At 43.4% G+C, this 17,735-nt stretch overlaps 1 protein-coding gene across 5 annotated transcripts in view; it reads right to left on the bottom strand.

The window, feature by feature from the left end:
- msi2a (musashi RNA-binding protein 2a) overlaps window positions 1-17,735 on the bottom strand; it is a 212,643-nt gene that overhangs the window by 42,251 nt on the left and 152,657 nt on the right. For all 5 annotated transcript variants that reach the window (XM_060895608.1, XM_060895607.1, XM_060895610.1 and 2 more), the window contains exons 8-9: window positions 12,485-12,567; window positions 942-1,056 (exon numbers count right to left, since the gene is read on the bottom strand). In XM_060895608.1, the coding sequence (XP_060751591.1) occupies window positions 942-1,056; window positions 12,485-12,567 (198 nt within the window). The remainder of the gene's footprint in view (window positions 1-941; window positions 1,057-12,484; window positions 12,568-17,735) is intronic.

Raw genomic sequence — 17,735 nt, 5'->3', positions numbered from 1 at the left:
CAGGCTGGCATGGCCCTGGCACATCACACCACTAATCAAGAGTGACCTCACATGTCTGGTAGATAATCAGCAATGTTCAACCTTAAGTGTGCATCACTGCTGGGGGTAGAACCACGCTACAAACCCAGCTGACAATCGGCGTATTAAATATAGACGTGAGTGGGATATGCACCTGAACTGCTCGACCTATCAGGATTCTAGTCTGTGGATAATCCTAGACTCTAGTGTAGATTAAGTGCAGGCTGTAAATACTACCATCTCCCTGTTACTCTAGACCAGGGGTCGGCAACCTTAAACACTCAAAGAGCCATTTGGACGCGTTTCTCACAGAAAAAAAAAAAAAAAACACAGGGAGCCACAAAACCCCTTTGACATCTAAAATGAAGACAACAGCCGCATATATCGTTTTTTACCTTTATGGAAAGTATAGAAAAAAACTGTAGTGTGTTGCATTTATGAAATCAACGAACTGCTACAGAGTAAACTAAATTTTATTTTTGCCGGCAAATAAAAATATTTTGAACAGTTTGAACTAACCTTAAGAAAAAAGACGCTTTGAAGGTTACTTTCAAATAAAATGTTCGATGTCTAATTGAGTTCTCTTCGTATTCATGACATCAAAATTTTAACTTGCCGACTGCAGCGAACCAAAAACGCGTCTGCTTCTGTCTCGGATTTCGCAGGTCGGCGGTTATGACGCATAAAAAAATTAAACAGTTTATTTTAATGTTACAAGAGCATCATAATCTTAGAATTTAGAATTACATTTTTTTAAAACTAACTAACTAAAATAAAATAAATTTTAATTAAATATTTATTTTACAAATCTACAGGGAGTCGCAGCAGAGGGATGAAAGAGCCACTTGCGGCTCCGGAGCCGCGGGTTGCCGACCCCTGATCTACACAATAATTCATTACAAAATGAGATACGGATTACTCACTCAGCATGCCCATTCCCAGCATGAAGGCGTCCATGGTGTAGGGCAGACCCCTGGCCCTGCCCCGCGTGCCCGGGGGGAACATCACCTCTTTGGGCTGGGCCTTCTTACATTCTACCTGTAGACACAAGACACAGCTGTCACCAACAGCACATCTTCATGCTCACACGTGAGCTACATCAGGTTTACTCTTAAAACGTTAGTGATGCTTAAGCTGCCATCATCAGAATTACAACATTAACACCTATTTCCACAGATGGCATTTCTGAAACGCTTCCTTATTAATATCACTCACACCAGACACCATCCTTCTCTTTTTTATGTTTCTGGTAAAAATTACCAGGTTTTATTAGAACTTACACGGTTGTTAAAATCCTTTGTGGTTCGGTAAGAGACTACAGTAACCTAATGTACAGCAATGGCAAAGCCACGATGCAGACATTATCCTCTTATTTATTTATTTATAGTGTGAAATACTGGTAAACAAACTATTGCTCACCCCTAATGTGTGTGCATCCCTGTTACAAAACAGCGCCCCCTGATGGATGCATGTTGCACAATATAGCACATACTATTAGTCAACACGCTATTTCTGCCCTGTTTACTTCTTCAGCGCTGCTCGTGACGTCTGCTTTCCTTTGTGTCGTTTTATTTAAAGCGCTCTCCCGCAGGCTCGAAATCGACAGGCGGATATCACCAAAATATTCCTCTCTTCCTCTCCACCTCTCTCTTTCACTCCCCGTCTCTGACTGACACTGTAGCTCTGACCACAGCAGATGTGCGTGAGCTCTGAGTGTGTGCATGTGCTGTCACAGAGGGACAGGAGGACAACCGCCTTTCTTTTCAGCTGCGTGTGTTTAAACGTTGCTAAAAGAAAAGACACATACATGCAAGTACATCGTACGCACAGCAGAAGCCACTGCAACCACGGAGAGCAAAGAGGAAAAAAACGTGTGAAGAGAATCACGTCCGTCCATCGAAGACGGACAAACAGAACGGGACCCGACAGCCACATGAAGATGGACGTGCGTTTCAGAAAACGTCTGTGTACTTGTAGTTTAATACCGCACGTGTGTGCATCATATAAACAAGAAAAAGAAAATCACATCATCTGTTTTTTTTATTTTATTTAGGTTGATATTTGTGTATTTTTTTTTTTTTTATTGTCGATGATATTTAGCTGGATCTTAGATATAAGCTGCATAGAGTCCAGCACCATACAAGAAGAGTACAAGGAAACATGTAGTAATGAAAACACAACATTGCCGGTCAAGTGTTTCTGTACACATGGGAGTTTTATTACAGTTTACCACTACCGCCAATTAAATATAAAAATAAAGTGCCAAATAAAATCCCTAAATCTTTCTTTACTGTCCAGTCACAGACTATAATGGGACTTTTATTAAAGGCACTAGTTTGGTTAAATAGTTCATGTTTACCCATTTTTCAGAATTTTGATTTTTAGAATTTCACTACAGGCTGCTGAATAGGTCTCGATGAACAGCGTTTACTGAAAATTACATGTATTTGTTTATTAAGACGCACGAAAAACCCCAAAAAGTTTCACGTCGGTGTGTTTCAGCACACTTGCGTAAGGCGACTAAAAGTAGACGTCGGGATCATACAGTATAAAACTGTAAATATGATGAAAATTCAAATATCATTGGAGCTGTGAGATTCGTCCTGACAGCTCTCGCGTGTTGTTCTCATATCTATGCGAGCTTGTGACAGGAGTCTGCTCTTTGGTAGGCCAAGCTTGTATTCACTGAAAATGTCTGCTGCTCCGTGCCGCCCTGCTCTGCTGCAACGGTGATCGACTCGTCAGCCTGCCTGCCTTGGGCCTGTCCATCTAAGGGTCTAAAGGCTGCTTTCTCGCTCTCTTTCTCTCTCTCTCTCTCGATTGCAATTCACAATTCATCTCTCCTTAAACGTCAGAAAAAACTGAGGCCAAGAGACAGTTGTTGTGTAGGAGAGCCCACACACACACACACACACACACACATTCACTCCCCCTCCCCTGCTGACACTCATCACACCGACACACTCAGCATTCATCTGGACAATCAAGGAAATATTTTTAGATTCAATCAGAGGTCAAGAAAGCAAAAAAAAAAGGAGGTGATCGCACACAAAAGAGAGAAGAGGGAAGCGAATGTTTACTTAGCGGGTAAGAACTCAAGAGGCTCGATAACACCACAGCGTGTTCATGTTAACGCCGATCTGATGGTAATGATACCTCTGGAAATCAACACCTGGAAATGCAATGTCACCGGCTCCAGATGCCCCTCCTCTGTGCCACAAACACACATTTTTTTGGTTTTTCCTGCTGACTCTTGGGCCAAGTCCTTTCCATTTAAGCAGACAGCTCTCTTGATATCTTCAGGATGACAGGCATTTGCAGAAAGCTGTGATTTTTCCAGCAGAAACACTCAAGGCCACCTCCAGGTTTGAAAGCAATCCATAAAAAACGTGTGTGTGTGTGTGTGTGTGTGTGTGTGTGTGTGTGTGTGTGTGTGTGATAGAGAGAGAGAGAGAGAGACCTCAGGCTGCTTTTAACCGAAGCAGATGCTTCAAGAAAGTCATCAACAACAGTGTGAAGTGATGTAGCATGTCGCGTAACATGGTTGTTGTGCTTACGCTGGAGACTCCGTCCACAAAATAAAATAAACTTCTCTCGACGGAAAACCAATCACACGATTTTATATTATTATAGATTTTAATTTCTTCAAATCCTTTCGACCAGTCAGAATCAAGCATTCAGTGCCGCCTCCTTCCTACCGGAAAATGCAGTTTTCTACTTTTGTGCAGCGTCAACGTTCAGCGCTGAGTATTACATGTAAGATTTTTTTTTTTAACCCTGCAAGGAGTGTCAACATCAGCTATTCCTGTTACACAGAGGGCACTCACACGTTTGTTATTCCTGCAGCGAGAGGTTAAAAATGAGCCTCTGGATGGGTGGTGAGTAGGAAGGACCTCCAGGGATGCTGTGTGTGTATGTGTGTGTGTGTTATTAGGCTGCTCAAATGTCCCCTTCAAGTGGCGATTTTACTGTCCCATGTGAGAATATGAGCACAGGCTTGGAGACAAGATGGTAAAGCACTGATTCTTTCACACCAATGTGGAGAATATTGGGAGGCGTGGCAGTCAGGCAGAAATCGTCAGTCTGGGTGGGAGCTGTGTGAGAGGCTCGGCTGGTTCGGGTGGTGGAGAAAGAGAAGAAAGGAAGGGAGTGACATTCAGTTTTCCTACTCAGCTGCCACGCTGCCAAGCAGCCCACAAAAGTGCCAGTCCACCACAGCATGCTGATGATCACTGACTGGAGTCCATCTGCTTCAACACACCACCACAAAAGCACCACTGAGCACATACTCAGCACAACAGTCATCTAACTAGAGCTTCTTCAATCTGATTGGTCAGAGGCTGTTAGTTTCCTATGTTATTTTCTACAACGCTTCTCTACAGCGGCGGCTGGAATTTAAACGTGTACATCAACGCACTCGACGTGACGACGTTATCGTTTCTATTCTGACCGCTATAGTAACGGGTTTGATCTAAGTTGTATGACAAACAAGAAAAAAAAAGTGTTAGCTGACAAAAAAAAAAAGCGCAGTCGTTAACATGGTGACGTTTCTGTCGGACAAAGATTACGTAACATTTCTAGAAGGAGTCTCCAGAGTCACAGCTTTTTTTTTTTTTGTAAAAGGGTTGCGATGTTACAACCAACGTCTCCCATAACATAAAACGGATCGAACGTATGACATCGTTAGTCAGTCAGAATACATCATACAGCAGATGGAGATATTTGGTTGGTGGACTGTGTTTCACCCCAGAACACTGCTGCACCTGATCCACTCGTGCCAGCACCGCACACCGAGAACGACAAAAGATCCAGCACCTATATATCTGCTCGGCTGTGTTTCTCCAATTAACTGGTGACTATAATAGTTAAGAGAGCTCTTTAACTCTAATTGACCAAATCACTGAGTAAATTGGTCACAGTGTAAGACTTTCTAGAAGATTCTGTGCATTCTGTAGGCAGTAAAAGCTCTACAGCTGCCTCTTCACTTCACGACGCAGACGTCGATGTTTACGTCCCAGTTAATGCAGAAAGGAAAACAAGCCTTACAGGCAGAACAACACATCATGGACATGGTGACTCTCTGTCTTCTCTCGCTCTCATTCATAGATATACACACACACACAACTCAAGTGTACATATGTGCAATTACACAGCTGTGTTGGGTTTGCCTCTGAAAGGAGAAAGCACATAATTCCAAGTATAAAATATTTGTTTCTGAACAGAATTCAAGGAAACGTATAGAACACAGGTAGGCGTCGTTACTAGGAAAGTGCAGAAATCATTATTTGTCAAACCAACAACGCATTAAAGACCTGCTTTTTTTACTTAACCGTGCTATATTCAGATCTTCAAGCGACTCTTTATGTGTGTGCGTTCTACATTTACAGCTCAATCATCGAAAACGTGCAGCAATACACACGCCACACACAGCTGGAGGATAACGCTCGTTCAAGTAGAGAGAGAGAGAAAAAAAAAGAGAAGAAAACACACCGGAGTTTCCACAAAAACACACCAGAATGAACTGGTGAAAAAGATCGAAGATGAAAGTTCACCTACATACTGTATGATTGCTGTAACGTGAAAGTAACCACTAGCATAAACCACCTTTTTTTTAACGTCCAGCGTCCTTTAAGATTCCAGTAAACTGGCTTTTTTGGAAGCACAAAAGTGAAGATGTCACACCGACTGACCTCAAAAATCCAAACCTAAGAAGAAATCCACACACGCTGCTAGTCAAAAATGCCAAAATAATGCTTTTGATAAAAAAAAGGCCACCGTGTTGAAGAAGTGATATATGAAATTATTCCAATATGATGCACCTACATGGTCAGTAAACATGGTCTTATTATAGAGAACTGTGAGAGAAATCTTTCTCTAGCACACTGGATGATGTACACCAGGTTCCCAAAACAGAAATGTACAATACAGGTGGTTCTGAGCTGCACAGGTACGAAGGAAAATCACAGACAAAGCTGTACATTCAGAAGTGTTGAACAAATCATTTAATGAAAAGTAAAAATCAATCCTTTGGGTGACTTTCGGGTGATTTAGGTTGTGTGATTGGTCACTTTGTGGGAATATATACATATATAAGCACGTTGCTGCCATGTAATCGCAAGAAAAGCATTTTGTTATTACTACGAGGAAAGCCTCTTGTTCCTACACCTCATGATGCTTTTTCTTTTAGTAACAAGATTCTTCTCATTGCACCAAGAAGGCTTTCTCCAATAACGAGACGCTTTTCTCATAATAACGAGATGCTCATAGGGATTTATTTATTTATTTGTTTATTTTTTTTAAACAGCGCACTTTTGTAGGACCAGACTAAACGACGAGGAGAAGGTTCGGGCCCGAGGCCGGCGGTTTTCGACTGAAAAAGATACCGCGAACGACATGTTTAAGAACATCAGCTCTCAGCTGTAGCATCCTAACTCAAAGTGCTTTTTTTTCCCTGCCACGGCTTGGTGTCAAAGTACAAAATTCCATATTTCTAAGCTGTTTTATGAGGAAAAGAGAGTTTCACGTCACCACATAAGGTATCACCAGACAGCAAGCACTTCCATCATGAGCCACAATGCATGATGTATGAAATAATCTATAAAGGTCGTATTTAGTTTTGCCTTTTAACACCGTGGAGTTTTTACACGACCGCACGAACACTCTGATGCTCGCTCACAGTTACACACATGACGAATGAGAAAAGCGCTGCCTGATTGGCTGTTCAAATCCATCAGAAAAAGCCACGGCTTAACAGCAGCATGTAATTCACAGGAGCATGAGCGAGATTACTTTTGAGACACGGGAGCGTGTGCATTATTGATACACTTTGCCTATGACACAGAAATCTATATTCCCCTTCCATCATAGCCATCCCCCTGAACCACGCTGTCACAAGTTATATGCTTCAGCAGAAAAAAGCCACACCACTATAACTTCACGGCATGCGGCTTGATGCTACAGTACACCGTACTAATGGCTCTCCTTCCCACCAAAGCTACATAATATGCAGCTCTCACTGTAGCCCGAGGAAGACTTTCCTTCAGCTTTCTGTCTTCCATCAGCTTTTGTATGAAGGCGAGCTAATGTACTGTGCAACTTTCCCTGGGCAAGGTCAGGCTCTGAATAACGGCGCGTCTGCGTCGTTCATTAGCTTTCTTCAGGAGAGTTTCCTCTGTATTTCTCCGCTGTTACGTACGTCAGAGTTTGGCAGCTGGTTTTCAGAAAACATGTTTGGCTTAAATACTAACTAGATAAAAACGTGTGGTAAACTACGTTGTAACGTTCATCGAATCGGCTCTTAAACTTTAGTAATTAGCTAAAAAGATGACATCGGGTCTGTCATTTATCAACATTGTGATTAAAAGGTTTCTTCGACATAACATTGAGAGGTCCCGTGTGCACAATATAAATGAGATCCATCAAATGCTAGCAGAGAGCAAATAATAAAGTCTTATAAATAATTAGTAATAGCCAAAAAGTGTCATTCGGCTCATTTAATCACATACAGGTACGCTGGCATGGTTTCAAAGGGTAACTTGATTAAAAAATAGAAAGAAAGCAAGAAAGAACAACTCTTGTAGGCTGCCATTGCCGTTTTTTTTTTTATTTTTTATTTCACTTCATTTCAGACATTCATTATTTAGTCTGACTGAATGGTGATGATTACTAATACGACAAGGAACGAGTGGGTGGGTGGACGGGTTATTGTGGAGGAGTTTGACACCCTCAGTAACCCCTGATTAAGACACTCGTCTACACTTTTTTTTTTTTTACCAGGGGAGAAAAGTGATAACTTGTAGCAGCTAATTCAGATGTTAAGCCCTGTATTTCTTCTCTAAATGCATAAATCATGGCAGGTCTGCTAGTTCACAAGTTTAAGAACATTTTCCAACCCTCTAAAGATTAATTGTTTACTTTTAATCCAATCTTCTAGAGAAAAAAAAACCCAGGAAACGACACATGGTACTCATAAAAGCATTCGAGCAGGACTTGTGTTTGTATTGGAATTGACAGAGAAACGTAATTGTTTGCTTAGATCACCGTGAGGTCAAAAGGTCTACGGAGGGCTGGTGTAAGAGGGAGACGTTAGAGAAAGTAATCCGAACTGCGCCGGTGTCCAATCGGTTCATTAGTAATCAATCCCCCCCCTTATGGCTTTAGGGATTGCTTGTAGTAGCAATATATTTGAGCTAGATTAGCTTAATGATTAGCAAATAGGAGTAAGGTGCTAGTATATGACTGAATATACTTCACGCAGAAGGTTCTGAATCACAAGACATTCGGTCAGAAAAACAAAAAAGCAAACACAACCCCGGGGTGTGTGTGTGTGTGTGTGTGTGTGTGTGTGTGCGCGTGTGTGTCGCCTCCCTGCTCATCCATCATCATAAGCCACTACATCAGTCCATTAGTCGCACTGCACAAATTAATGAGATTCTGAGTGGCTGTGATAAATGTGGCATGAGAGGATGCACAGGCTCCGATCTGCTCGATCCCTCTTCTCTCTCTCAACCCTCTGCTTTTCTCTCTGTCCAACATCTGGGGAAGCAAGTTTGTAGTCTGTCCCAGTCTTTGAGGCAGAAGCAGAAGCACCGATTCTTAATGTATTGGTCATTATCTGTGAGATGGTCACTCAAGCTGCTCTACAGGCAAACAGATAAAGCTCCAGCAGCCAGTTCCTCAGAAAGCTCGCCCACTGCTGGAGCCAAATTGTGCCAAAAATTACAAAAGAAGAGCGAAGGAGAGACGGAGAGAAAGACGACGGGGTACGAGGGAGAGAACGAGGCTTATTGGTATGCACTGCCATTTCCTGCATTTTGTTGATGAGGCAGAACTCACATCTTAACAAGCAAGAAGGGAGTGATCAGGAGCCATTGAGGAAAGAGAGAAAAGGAGGGAGCCGGGGACGGAGCGAGCAGAGGCCATTTTCTCAATCACTCTCTCGTTCCTGATTCCCAGCAGCCCTAGGGAGAGCGAGCAGAGGCAGCAGCGGTAATCAGATCTGAAAAGTCTATGAATGAAGAGCTCTGCTGTTCTCACTCTTTACTTCTCACTTTCCACATATCCATCTTTTCACACGGGTCTGGTCTGTGGACGGAAGAGTGCATTCAGGCGTTCCTCTCATCCCGACACGAGGCATCCTCGGCGAGGATCTCAGCCAGCTGGAAGAGCCTCTTGCGTGTGTAGGAGGGAATAACTTTTCATGGGTTATGGAGAAAAGCTGTAATTCTCCACTAGCCTCCAGCAGGCTGTAAGTAACGAGTCAAAAGTTTCTAAATGACACTGTTTAGAGTACGAAATCTTTAGGAAGGTGCCGACTTTGATCACGGCTCACTATTTAGACACCCCGCGGTATGGGAAGGACAAGGAGGAGGAAGGAGTACAGACGTTAGGGGGTCTGTGCTGGAGAAGGAGGCAGAGTTTGAAAAAACTAAACGACAATCGAATTACTCGACGAAATCAGAGAACCTTAAGGATGGAGGAAAAAAAGTGTATTTTAATTCGTGCTCTCAGTAAACAAGGCATCATATTCTGTATTCTTTGGCTTCTTGGCTAGAAAAATCAAGCATAAAATGTAGACTGATCTGAAATCCAGGCTTTGGTCTAGTGTATTTTTGATACACACTGTAACACAATAATCAATATCCAGTTTAAGGAGATATTCAGTCACGCTTGCTTCTCTACATCAGAGACTCCCAAGGGGGACCAGCAGAAAAGGGCACACTGCTCGAACACAGCTGGTTTCCGGCAGGCTGATTAGTGTCAGTTCATCCAGGAGCCACTTTTTAACTTTTTTAAGGTACGTTTTCAGCTCCCGTACCTCAGACGTTAGCACAGAGCAACTAGCAAAGCTCCCCCCCCCACACACACACTCCTGGTCTCTGATTTATCCGTCCCATCCATCTCCACTTCCTCCAGATATACGTCAGGTCCGTTTCAAGTCCAAATTCGAAACCAGCAATACGTGACTTTACCCGAGCTTTAGTTTTAGAACGATGAAGGAAGGTCTCTTGAATATTTTATAGGTTGCTGTGTGTCCAAAGTGGAAAATCAAAGGCAGCTGGCAGCACCAGGGTTCCCCCTCTTTCCGTCTTGTTCTCTCCCTCTCTCTCTCTCTCCCGGTCCCCTGCTGTGCTGGAATCCCTCCCAGGTCCATCTGGGTTGTAGGTGTAAGGGGGCACCTGGCGCAAAGCTTAAAGTGTTACCTCAACAGATGGTTACAGCAAAGAAGAAAAGGGGGAAATGGGGGGAAAACTGCAGCTTTCCAAATATCCCAATCGAAGCGCCGGCTTGAGGTTTACAAAATAGTAATAACAGTCATCATAATGATGAGGATGATGGTAGCAAATTAGCAAGTCAAATAAGCAATGAGGCTGCAAGCAGGTGATGCTTCTGAGCCTGCTTTGATCTTGCTGGCAGAGAAAGAGTTCTCATCTCTGAAATGAACACTGAAGGCGGGGGCAGGAAGGCACCAAACTCTTCACCCGTGCTCCAAACTAAGCTTTTCTTACTCACTCCTACATCCCTTTCATTTAAAAACGGAGCCAGTGAAATGTCACCAATGCAAGAGAAGAACCACTGTTGTCATGTACATGAACCAAACGGCCTCTATTAAATGCAGCATTTTGAAATACGGTCTATTCTTTTTTCCACTCACTTCTTTTTGGGTTTTTTTTCGCCTGCCCTGAGGTTACTCATCTGGTAATAATGATGCATGCAATTTCCTGGCAGGCTCATTTTGGAGACAGGCATGCGATGGATGGCATGAACAGAGCCGGGAGGAGGAAAGTGCCAGAGATAAGATGTAGAACCAGTACCCTGGCTTTGGTGCTCCCTAGTGATGAAAGCATCTGATGCACTATCATATAAAAATTGATTGCACTGTCTGGTTTTCATGAATCTGAAGCCAGATACTGTGTCTTTCCCCAAGATCTGAACAGGCAGCGTGTGACAGTGTTGGAGAGGGAGGAAAGCGGCAAAGGAGGGAAAATGAATGAATGTGCGTGCGTGTGTGTGTGTGCGCATGTGTGTGTGCGCGTGTGTGTATGTGTGTGCGTGTCTAGAAAAAGGATTCTGTTCTTGATACCCAAAGCCCACAGGTTGAGCCCTCACTGAGCCATCCCATGTTGTCTCAGAGGGGCCAAAGGCAGACATCCATCGCTTGCTGGTACACATATATAGTGCTCCGGGAAAGGCAGAGAAAGCATAAGGGAGAGAGAAAAGTGTCTCATGTCTCCTTCTGCTTTCTGCTCTGTGGTCCCCATCAATCAAACAAGTCTGTATCTGATAGAACAAGTAGACATTGGGCAGGAGATTCTGCTATCTTAGGGCATCACTGTACCTCCAACAACCAGGTTCTGCTCTTCTAGGTTCCACACGTATAATATATGGAAACAATCCAGTTTTCCCAAACATACAAAAACTGAAACAACGTTCATAAAACTGATTTGAAATTAGGCCATAAACTGATCAAATCTGAGTGGCCAAAAACAGTGATTTCATGTGGACAAGAGTTTAACATGCAGGTGAAGAAACTCTGCATGATTTCAAAAATATTGTATACATGTGGACGAAGCCTAAGGTCAAGCACTTGGCCGACCAAATCAGCGGTATTATCAACGTAGCCGTCTATCTTTTTTACGATTCTGTTAAACTACACACATTTCTGCATCTATTACTGGTCAGTGGCTTCTGAACGCAGACCCGTCCTTCAGCTAAGAGGTAAAAAAAAAAGCGGAAATATAATAAAGGAAAACATTAAGAACTGCAAGTTGTACTTTGCACTAGATAGTCAGACAGTTTATTCAGTGACTCCTGAAGTGTCTTGGGTAGGATTGACTGAATTGTAGCGAGCAATCAAGGCAGCGCGGTGTGACGAAGTGATAAACAGCAAAAAGGACAGAGAGGAATTTACAGGAGTTGAAGTCTTTCTCCTAAACTTGTTACTTGACAACTCCATCAAGCACCATCTGTGTACGCCTTCATAAAACTAAACATCCAAAAGTGAGATTTCTAATCAGAATTTGCATAAAATCATAAAATGGCTGCCCGTCACGAGCGCGTAGCCCTGAGAAATCAGATGTGTGACGCAGCCAGCTCAAGGGCCGAGGCTGGTCATTACAAGCATCGCAAAGGCGATAATCCATCTTTAATGAAGTCAGCTGCTGCCAAGTCTATCAGTTTCTCTCACTCTCTCTCTCTCCTTTTCTCTGCCAAATAAAGTGCAGTGATTTACAAAGAGCAGAAGGAACAGGTTTGTGTCTTCTTACTGTTACCTGACAGGACACGCGAGGTCACATTTGCACACGGTTTCATGCTACCTGGACGGCACATACTGTACACACGACTGTGACCGTAATCTCTAGCCTACATCTACAACGCATACACGTTGCTTTGCTGTCTGTTTATTCCGGTCAAAACATTCAAAACCATTAAGAGCTTCAGAAAATGCAAAATGAAGGACACTTACCATTTTATTATTGATTTCATGGAAATGAATTTCACAGACTTTCTCTACGACGTCTTCGTTCTCAAAAGTTACGAAGCCAAAGCCTGCAGAGAAACAGAGACAAAACAGAAAAGGATTGAATTAATAAACGTGTTGGTTATCATTTATGAGGGTTCAAGGTTCAGTAAAAAAAAACAAAAAAAAAAACAAGGGTCACGTTCTGCGAACTGTAACGTCCGTTCGATCAGCGGCGAATCAGAGTAAGTTACATAAAACCTATGACAGCCTTAAACATCATTGTGCCTTTACCCACTAAACAGACATTGTCTTTTTGAAACCAGGCCAATGATGAAATCTCTGACATTATTAGACACGGTGGAGAGGCTCCTCCACACAAAGAGGGAGATGGGAAAACAGCACAAAGCCCGTTTAATGAGATTCACGGAAACTCGCTCTCCGGCATCTGAATTTCATTAAATGCATTTTGTGTTCCCTTCATTGAAATTTCACTGTATAACAAGCTCTCGTTTTTATGGTAATACAGGAGCAGACAATATCTGAAATGTGTCACTGACCATGGGATTCTTTTTCTTCATATTTTATTTAATAAAGCTTAACCCTCTCCTGCTGGTCCAAAAAAAAAAAGCAAGAAGAGCTGCCGGAATTCATGAAGCATCTGCGATCCTCTTTTGCATTAGACTCTGATGGCGACGCACAAAAGGCAATTTTCTATCTGTATGACTGAGCCTCAAAAGGGGAAATTACTTGCCATTGCCAAGTGTTAAGAGGGGGCTTACTGTGGGAACACAAAAGAAAACAAGCTGCGATGAATGGCAAACCGTTGCTTTGCTGTCTGTTTATTCCGGTCAAAATGTTCGGTAGTACCTGCGCTCGCACATGCCCGCGAGTGCCGCTCGCACACACACTTCATCATCATCATGAGCATCATCTCTATATTCAAGAGCAGCTGTGTTATAGAGACAAGTGACACACACAAAAGGAAGCCACATGAAAAGAGTGTCTAAGCGCTAGGCTTCAGCTGACAGACGGATGCGTACGCGTTACAGCTCACAAGCGACGCTTATGCATCTCTGCATTAAATACATTCTACATGTCATAATACAAGTTGTTTTCCTTCGCCATGCATTTCACGTTACCGTATCTACTAAATCATGCATGTTAGCTGAGATCTGACACCGCAGATCTGCAACAGAACACAATCCAAAGGCAGCCTTCCCACATGCCTCGTTTCTCCGCTCGTCCTTTTAAACACTCGATCCGTAGGGCTTTCCCCGAGTCGAATCCTAATCTGAGCTAACAAATAAAAAAGGAAACTACAGCCAAAGATCCACACTTAAGCTAACCTCTAGCCCGTGAACCTTGACTGCCCCAGGAGGAGAGATAAGTGGGGTCACGGGTCAAGTGCAGCAGATAGGGAAGACAGAGGGCTGCGGACTCCGCAACACAAACACACTGCGGATAAAGGAAGATAAGAGACAGCGGGGCTGATAAGAGGGCAAATAAATGAGGAAGCTACCACATACGCTTTAACAACTAAACGCACGGCTCGAAAAAAAAACACCACGATCGGTAACGACGTCCGGTGCCGTTTACTCCGTATTAGCAGACCTCAGAGCGTCACAATTTAACGTCAGAGTCAGTACAAGTTATCACTCAAAAAGACACAAAAAGTGCAGGCATTTTTTCCCCAATAAAACAGGGGCTAAGCCGATCGACAGGCCAATGATTATTTGTGCTCGTGTCCTGAACTCTATGAATAAATAAATAAAGGACAAAGTCTGGAAGCCCCACCCCCATCTGCCCCACCCCCATCTGCAGACACTCCCTGTTAGTTAATGTAAATGGAAAATGTTTTAAGTTCATTAATGGCCACATAAAACTTAGCTAGCATTCGATAAACATGCAGCTATTTATTTAACAAACCAAGAAAATTTTAATCAACTATAAAGAAAACTAAACGAAATAAAAATCTACACCGTTGTGATTTCAAATAAATTCTTGTTCTAAAGGAAGAATCCCCACAGCAACGAGCTACAGATGGAATAAACGGAGGAATATTTGCATCGTGTGTTAGAACCATTCTCTCGTCCCAGGCGAAAGGGGGACGGGCTCGCGAGTGGCTTCGTGGGCTGCCTGCTTTCTCATCTTGCTGAGACGACGCACCCAGGTGCCAGAGAAGCCTGCCAGATACGTCATAACGTCAGGACAGAACCATTCTTTCCTACTGACTTACACAAACACGTGGACATCTTGTGCAAAGTTGATTTGAAGGAACTAACATTTGATTAATACACTGAAAAAAAGTCTAGAGCTCATCTCTCCACCCCACCCCCCCTCACCTCTTCTTTGCAGCTTCAAGATGTTCACCTCCCTTCATCTTTTCCACTCATTATTTACTGCTAAGCAAGGAAATTGGACCTGGCAAGGGGAGCTGTAATCGGTGAAATAAAAACTCTCGCTCTGACTGAGAACTACTCTCGCACACCTCTTCTTAGAGAAGGAAAAGAGAACTAATTGGGCTACAGAGAGGAATAAGCAAGGTATTTGAGCAATGAGGCTCAGAAAGTAGCGGCAGCTCTCCCGCAAGTAATTGCCTCCTTTGAAATACACCTCCGGTCTTGTAGGTGTGACATAACGGCGGGTTCAGACAAGAGCAGCCGGCTGAGATATTTTTCACACCATAGTCTCGCTTCTGGAGGGTGTGTGAGGCTTCTGGAAGGGGCAGGATTTGGGGAAAAAAAGTAGTGGACTGGTTAACATGCCTGAGAAAGTGTAAGGGTGACCTTGCAAGTGCCACTTCTGATGTCTGACAAATCAGTCGTCATAAGCGAGCCGTCACTGGTGAAGCCCAGGAGGAGGGTGACACACAGAGACACACAGGGGTTGGTACACAACTGGCCTCACCACAGAGTCCCTCACTGTCACTTGCACAGTCAAGTTCAGCACAAGCCGTAGTGTAGCACCACTGCTGACACAAGAGGGGCAGTCCTGAGATAATAAGCCCTCGAACAGAAGTACATAACAGAAAGCCACACAGACCAACACGCAGCATTTCAGCGCAGTATTCTCACACGTACTCACTAACCCTGCTATGGCAGATGTTGAGGGACCCAGAGGACACGAAGTCTGACGTCTCTGTTACAGTTATGGATGGTGAGCATTGCTGCTGGAACTGACAAGGGAATAAACCACACGATGAACTACAAATGCCTGTGTGTACTTTCTGACTTTTTATCCTTGGACCGCACACACGCCAATCTACAGGAGGAAGGACGGTTTTGCCGTGTGGGGGTTCTTAATGAAACTCAACCCATCCTGCCCCATGTAATCACTGGCCATTCTACTCCAGTTCCCCACTTCATCCATGAATCTGCAGATCCTTCCCCGATACAGTCCCCATGCCCTCTTGAGAACAGATGGTAGACGCTATCGCTTCTCTCGCGTTATTAAGAAATGGTCGTTTCATTTCCCCTCCCACCCCTCGGGAGCAGCAGCAACACCTTTCGCTTTCTCTTCCACGCTCTCCAACTTTCTCTCAAGCTTAAACAATCGGCTTTTACAACAACACACAGATTTTGCAATCGCACACCCAATAATAGGTGTTAGCGCCAGTTGGCCAGCCGTCGCGGATGACTGAGCTGTATCTCTCACTTATTAGCCGGGCGCTAGCAGCCTGTCTCTCCACACACCGCAGCACATCTCTCTCCCTCCCTCTCAGCCAGGGCCTCTAATATTTGAATCCCATTCTCCCCTCAGAGCAACACAAAAAAAAACCCATTTAAATGCTAAATTGATGAAACGCCAAGTGACCTTTGCTTAAAAAGCAGTTTAATGTATTTAAGGCAGAACAAATCAAGAAACTCAGAGACTTCCAGAGAGACCCTAATTTCCACAAGTCAACAGCTGAAGTGTAAAGGAAAGGTGTAAAAGGAAGAAAGTAAGCACAGTTAAATGTTCAAACTGTCGGCCTCTGTCTGAAAGCTTCAACTCATACGTCTTTCCTTTGGGGAGTTATAAATGAGCGTAAATGCTTGTGTACTAACGTCCTCTTCCACATCTTTCAAAGCATTAACAAAAGTGCATAACAAAGACCGCTGGGAAGATGCCAGAGTGAGGAGTGTGCACACGATTCACACTCGCCGGCACACACACACTTTAATATGGACAGACCAGGTGTCCAACCTGCGCTACAGCAAGAAAGAAGCTTAAAGCAGATCAACAAAATGAATAAACATATACGCTTTATTCAAAATTAAGGTCCAACTCCATGGCTATGGACGGTGATTAGTGCATCCGGCTCCAGCATGCATGCACAGGCTAATGCCAGAGTTATGAGACAGCATACATTATGGATGTAAAGTAACAGGTCTTGGGCTGAACGTAGACACTATGAACTTTGGTCCTCTGTGGAAATGTAAGAAATGATCCTGTTTTGTTACTCAGTTTGTGTCCCGAGCTGAATTTTACTGCATCCACAATGTAAGTACCTTTGAATAATGAAAGTAACCTAAGCAGAAATTGTAGAAAAGTTAGAAGGTGTGTGAATTGTGGCTCTGACAGCTCCTCAACCTCAGCCATATCACTCCAGTAAATAAGGTGGTCTCAACTAGAGGGTGAGTTATTTTTAAATCCAGCTCACATCTGTATTAAATTGGTGTCTGATTAGAACAATATTACACTAAAAACAATACGAGTGTAATATTCTGAATCTTTCAGAACATCTCTCTCTCTCTCTCTCTCTCTCTCACACACACACACACACACATATATATATATATATAACGTCTGGAAAGACAAAGGCACAGGGTGTCATGTATTTATTTTGGTCGTGCAAATGTGTGTCCTCTGCTGATCACATCTCCACCTAAAATCATACATCAGCATGTCCCCATTCCAAAGCCTGCTGACTCATACATATTTGCCCTCAGGCTACTCTCACTAGCAACATGAGACCAGGTACACACACACACACACACACACACACACACGAGAGCGAGCTTGCACACCATGGATGCACAACAGAAGTGGCACTCCTCAGCGAGACGGAGGTCTACCGTCTTGCAGACGCAGGAGAAAGTGCCACATTTGATTAATGGCAACATTAAATGTTAAAACTAACGGGAATAGGAAGTAAAAAAAAAAAATCCCTCATACCCGCTACAAAGACATTGTGCAAAACAACTTGTAGAACAAAACAAATCACTCCCTCCAAATCACTAATGATCTCTGCCCTACTTCCCCCCTTGCGGTA

Source organism: Tachysurus vachellii, chromosome 20 (genome assembly GCF_030014155.1).
Source record: "Tachysurus vachellii isolate PV-2020 chromosome 20, HZAU_Pvac_v1, whole genome shotgun sequence".
Taxonomy (NCBI): Eukaryota; Metazoa; Chordata; class Actinopteri; order Siluriformes; family Bagridae; genus Tachysurus; species Tachysurus vachellii.
Note: the sequence above shows the minus strand (reverse complement) of the source record. Positions and strands in the feature narration are given on the sequence as shown.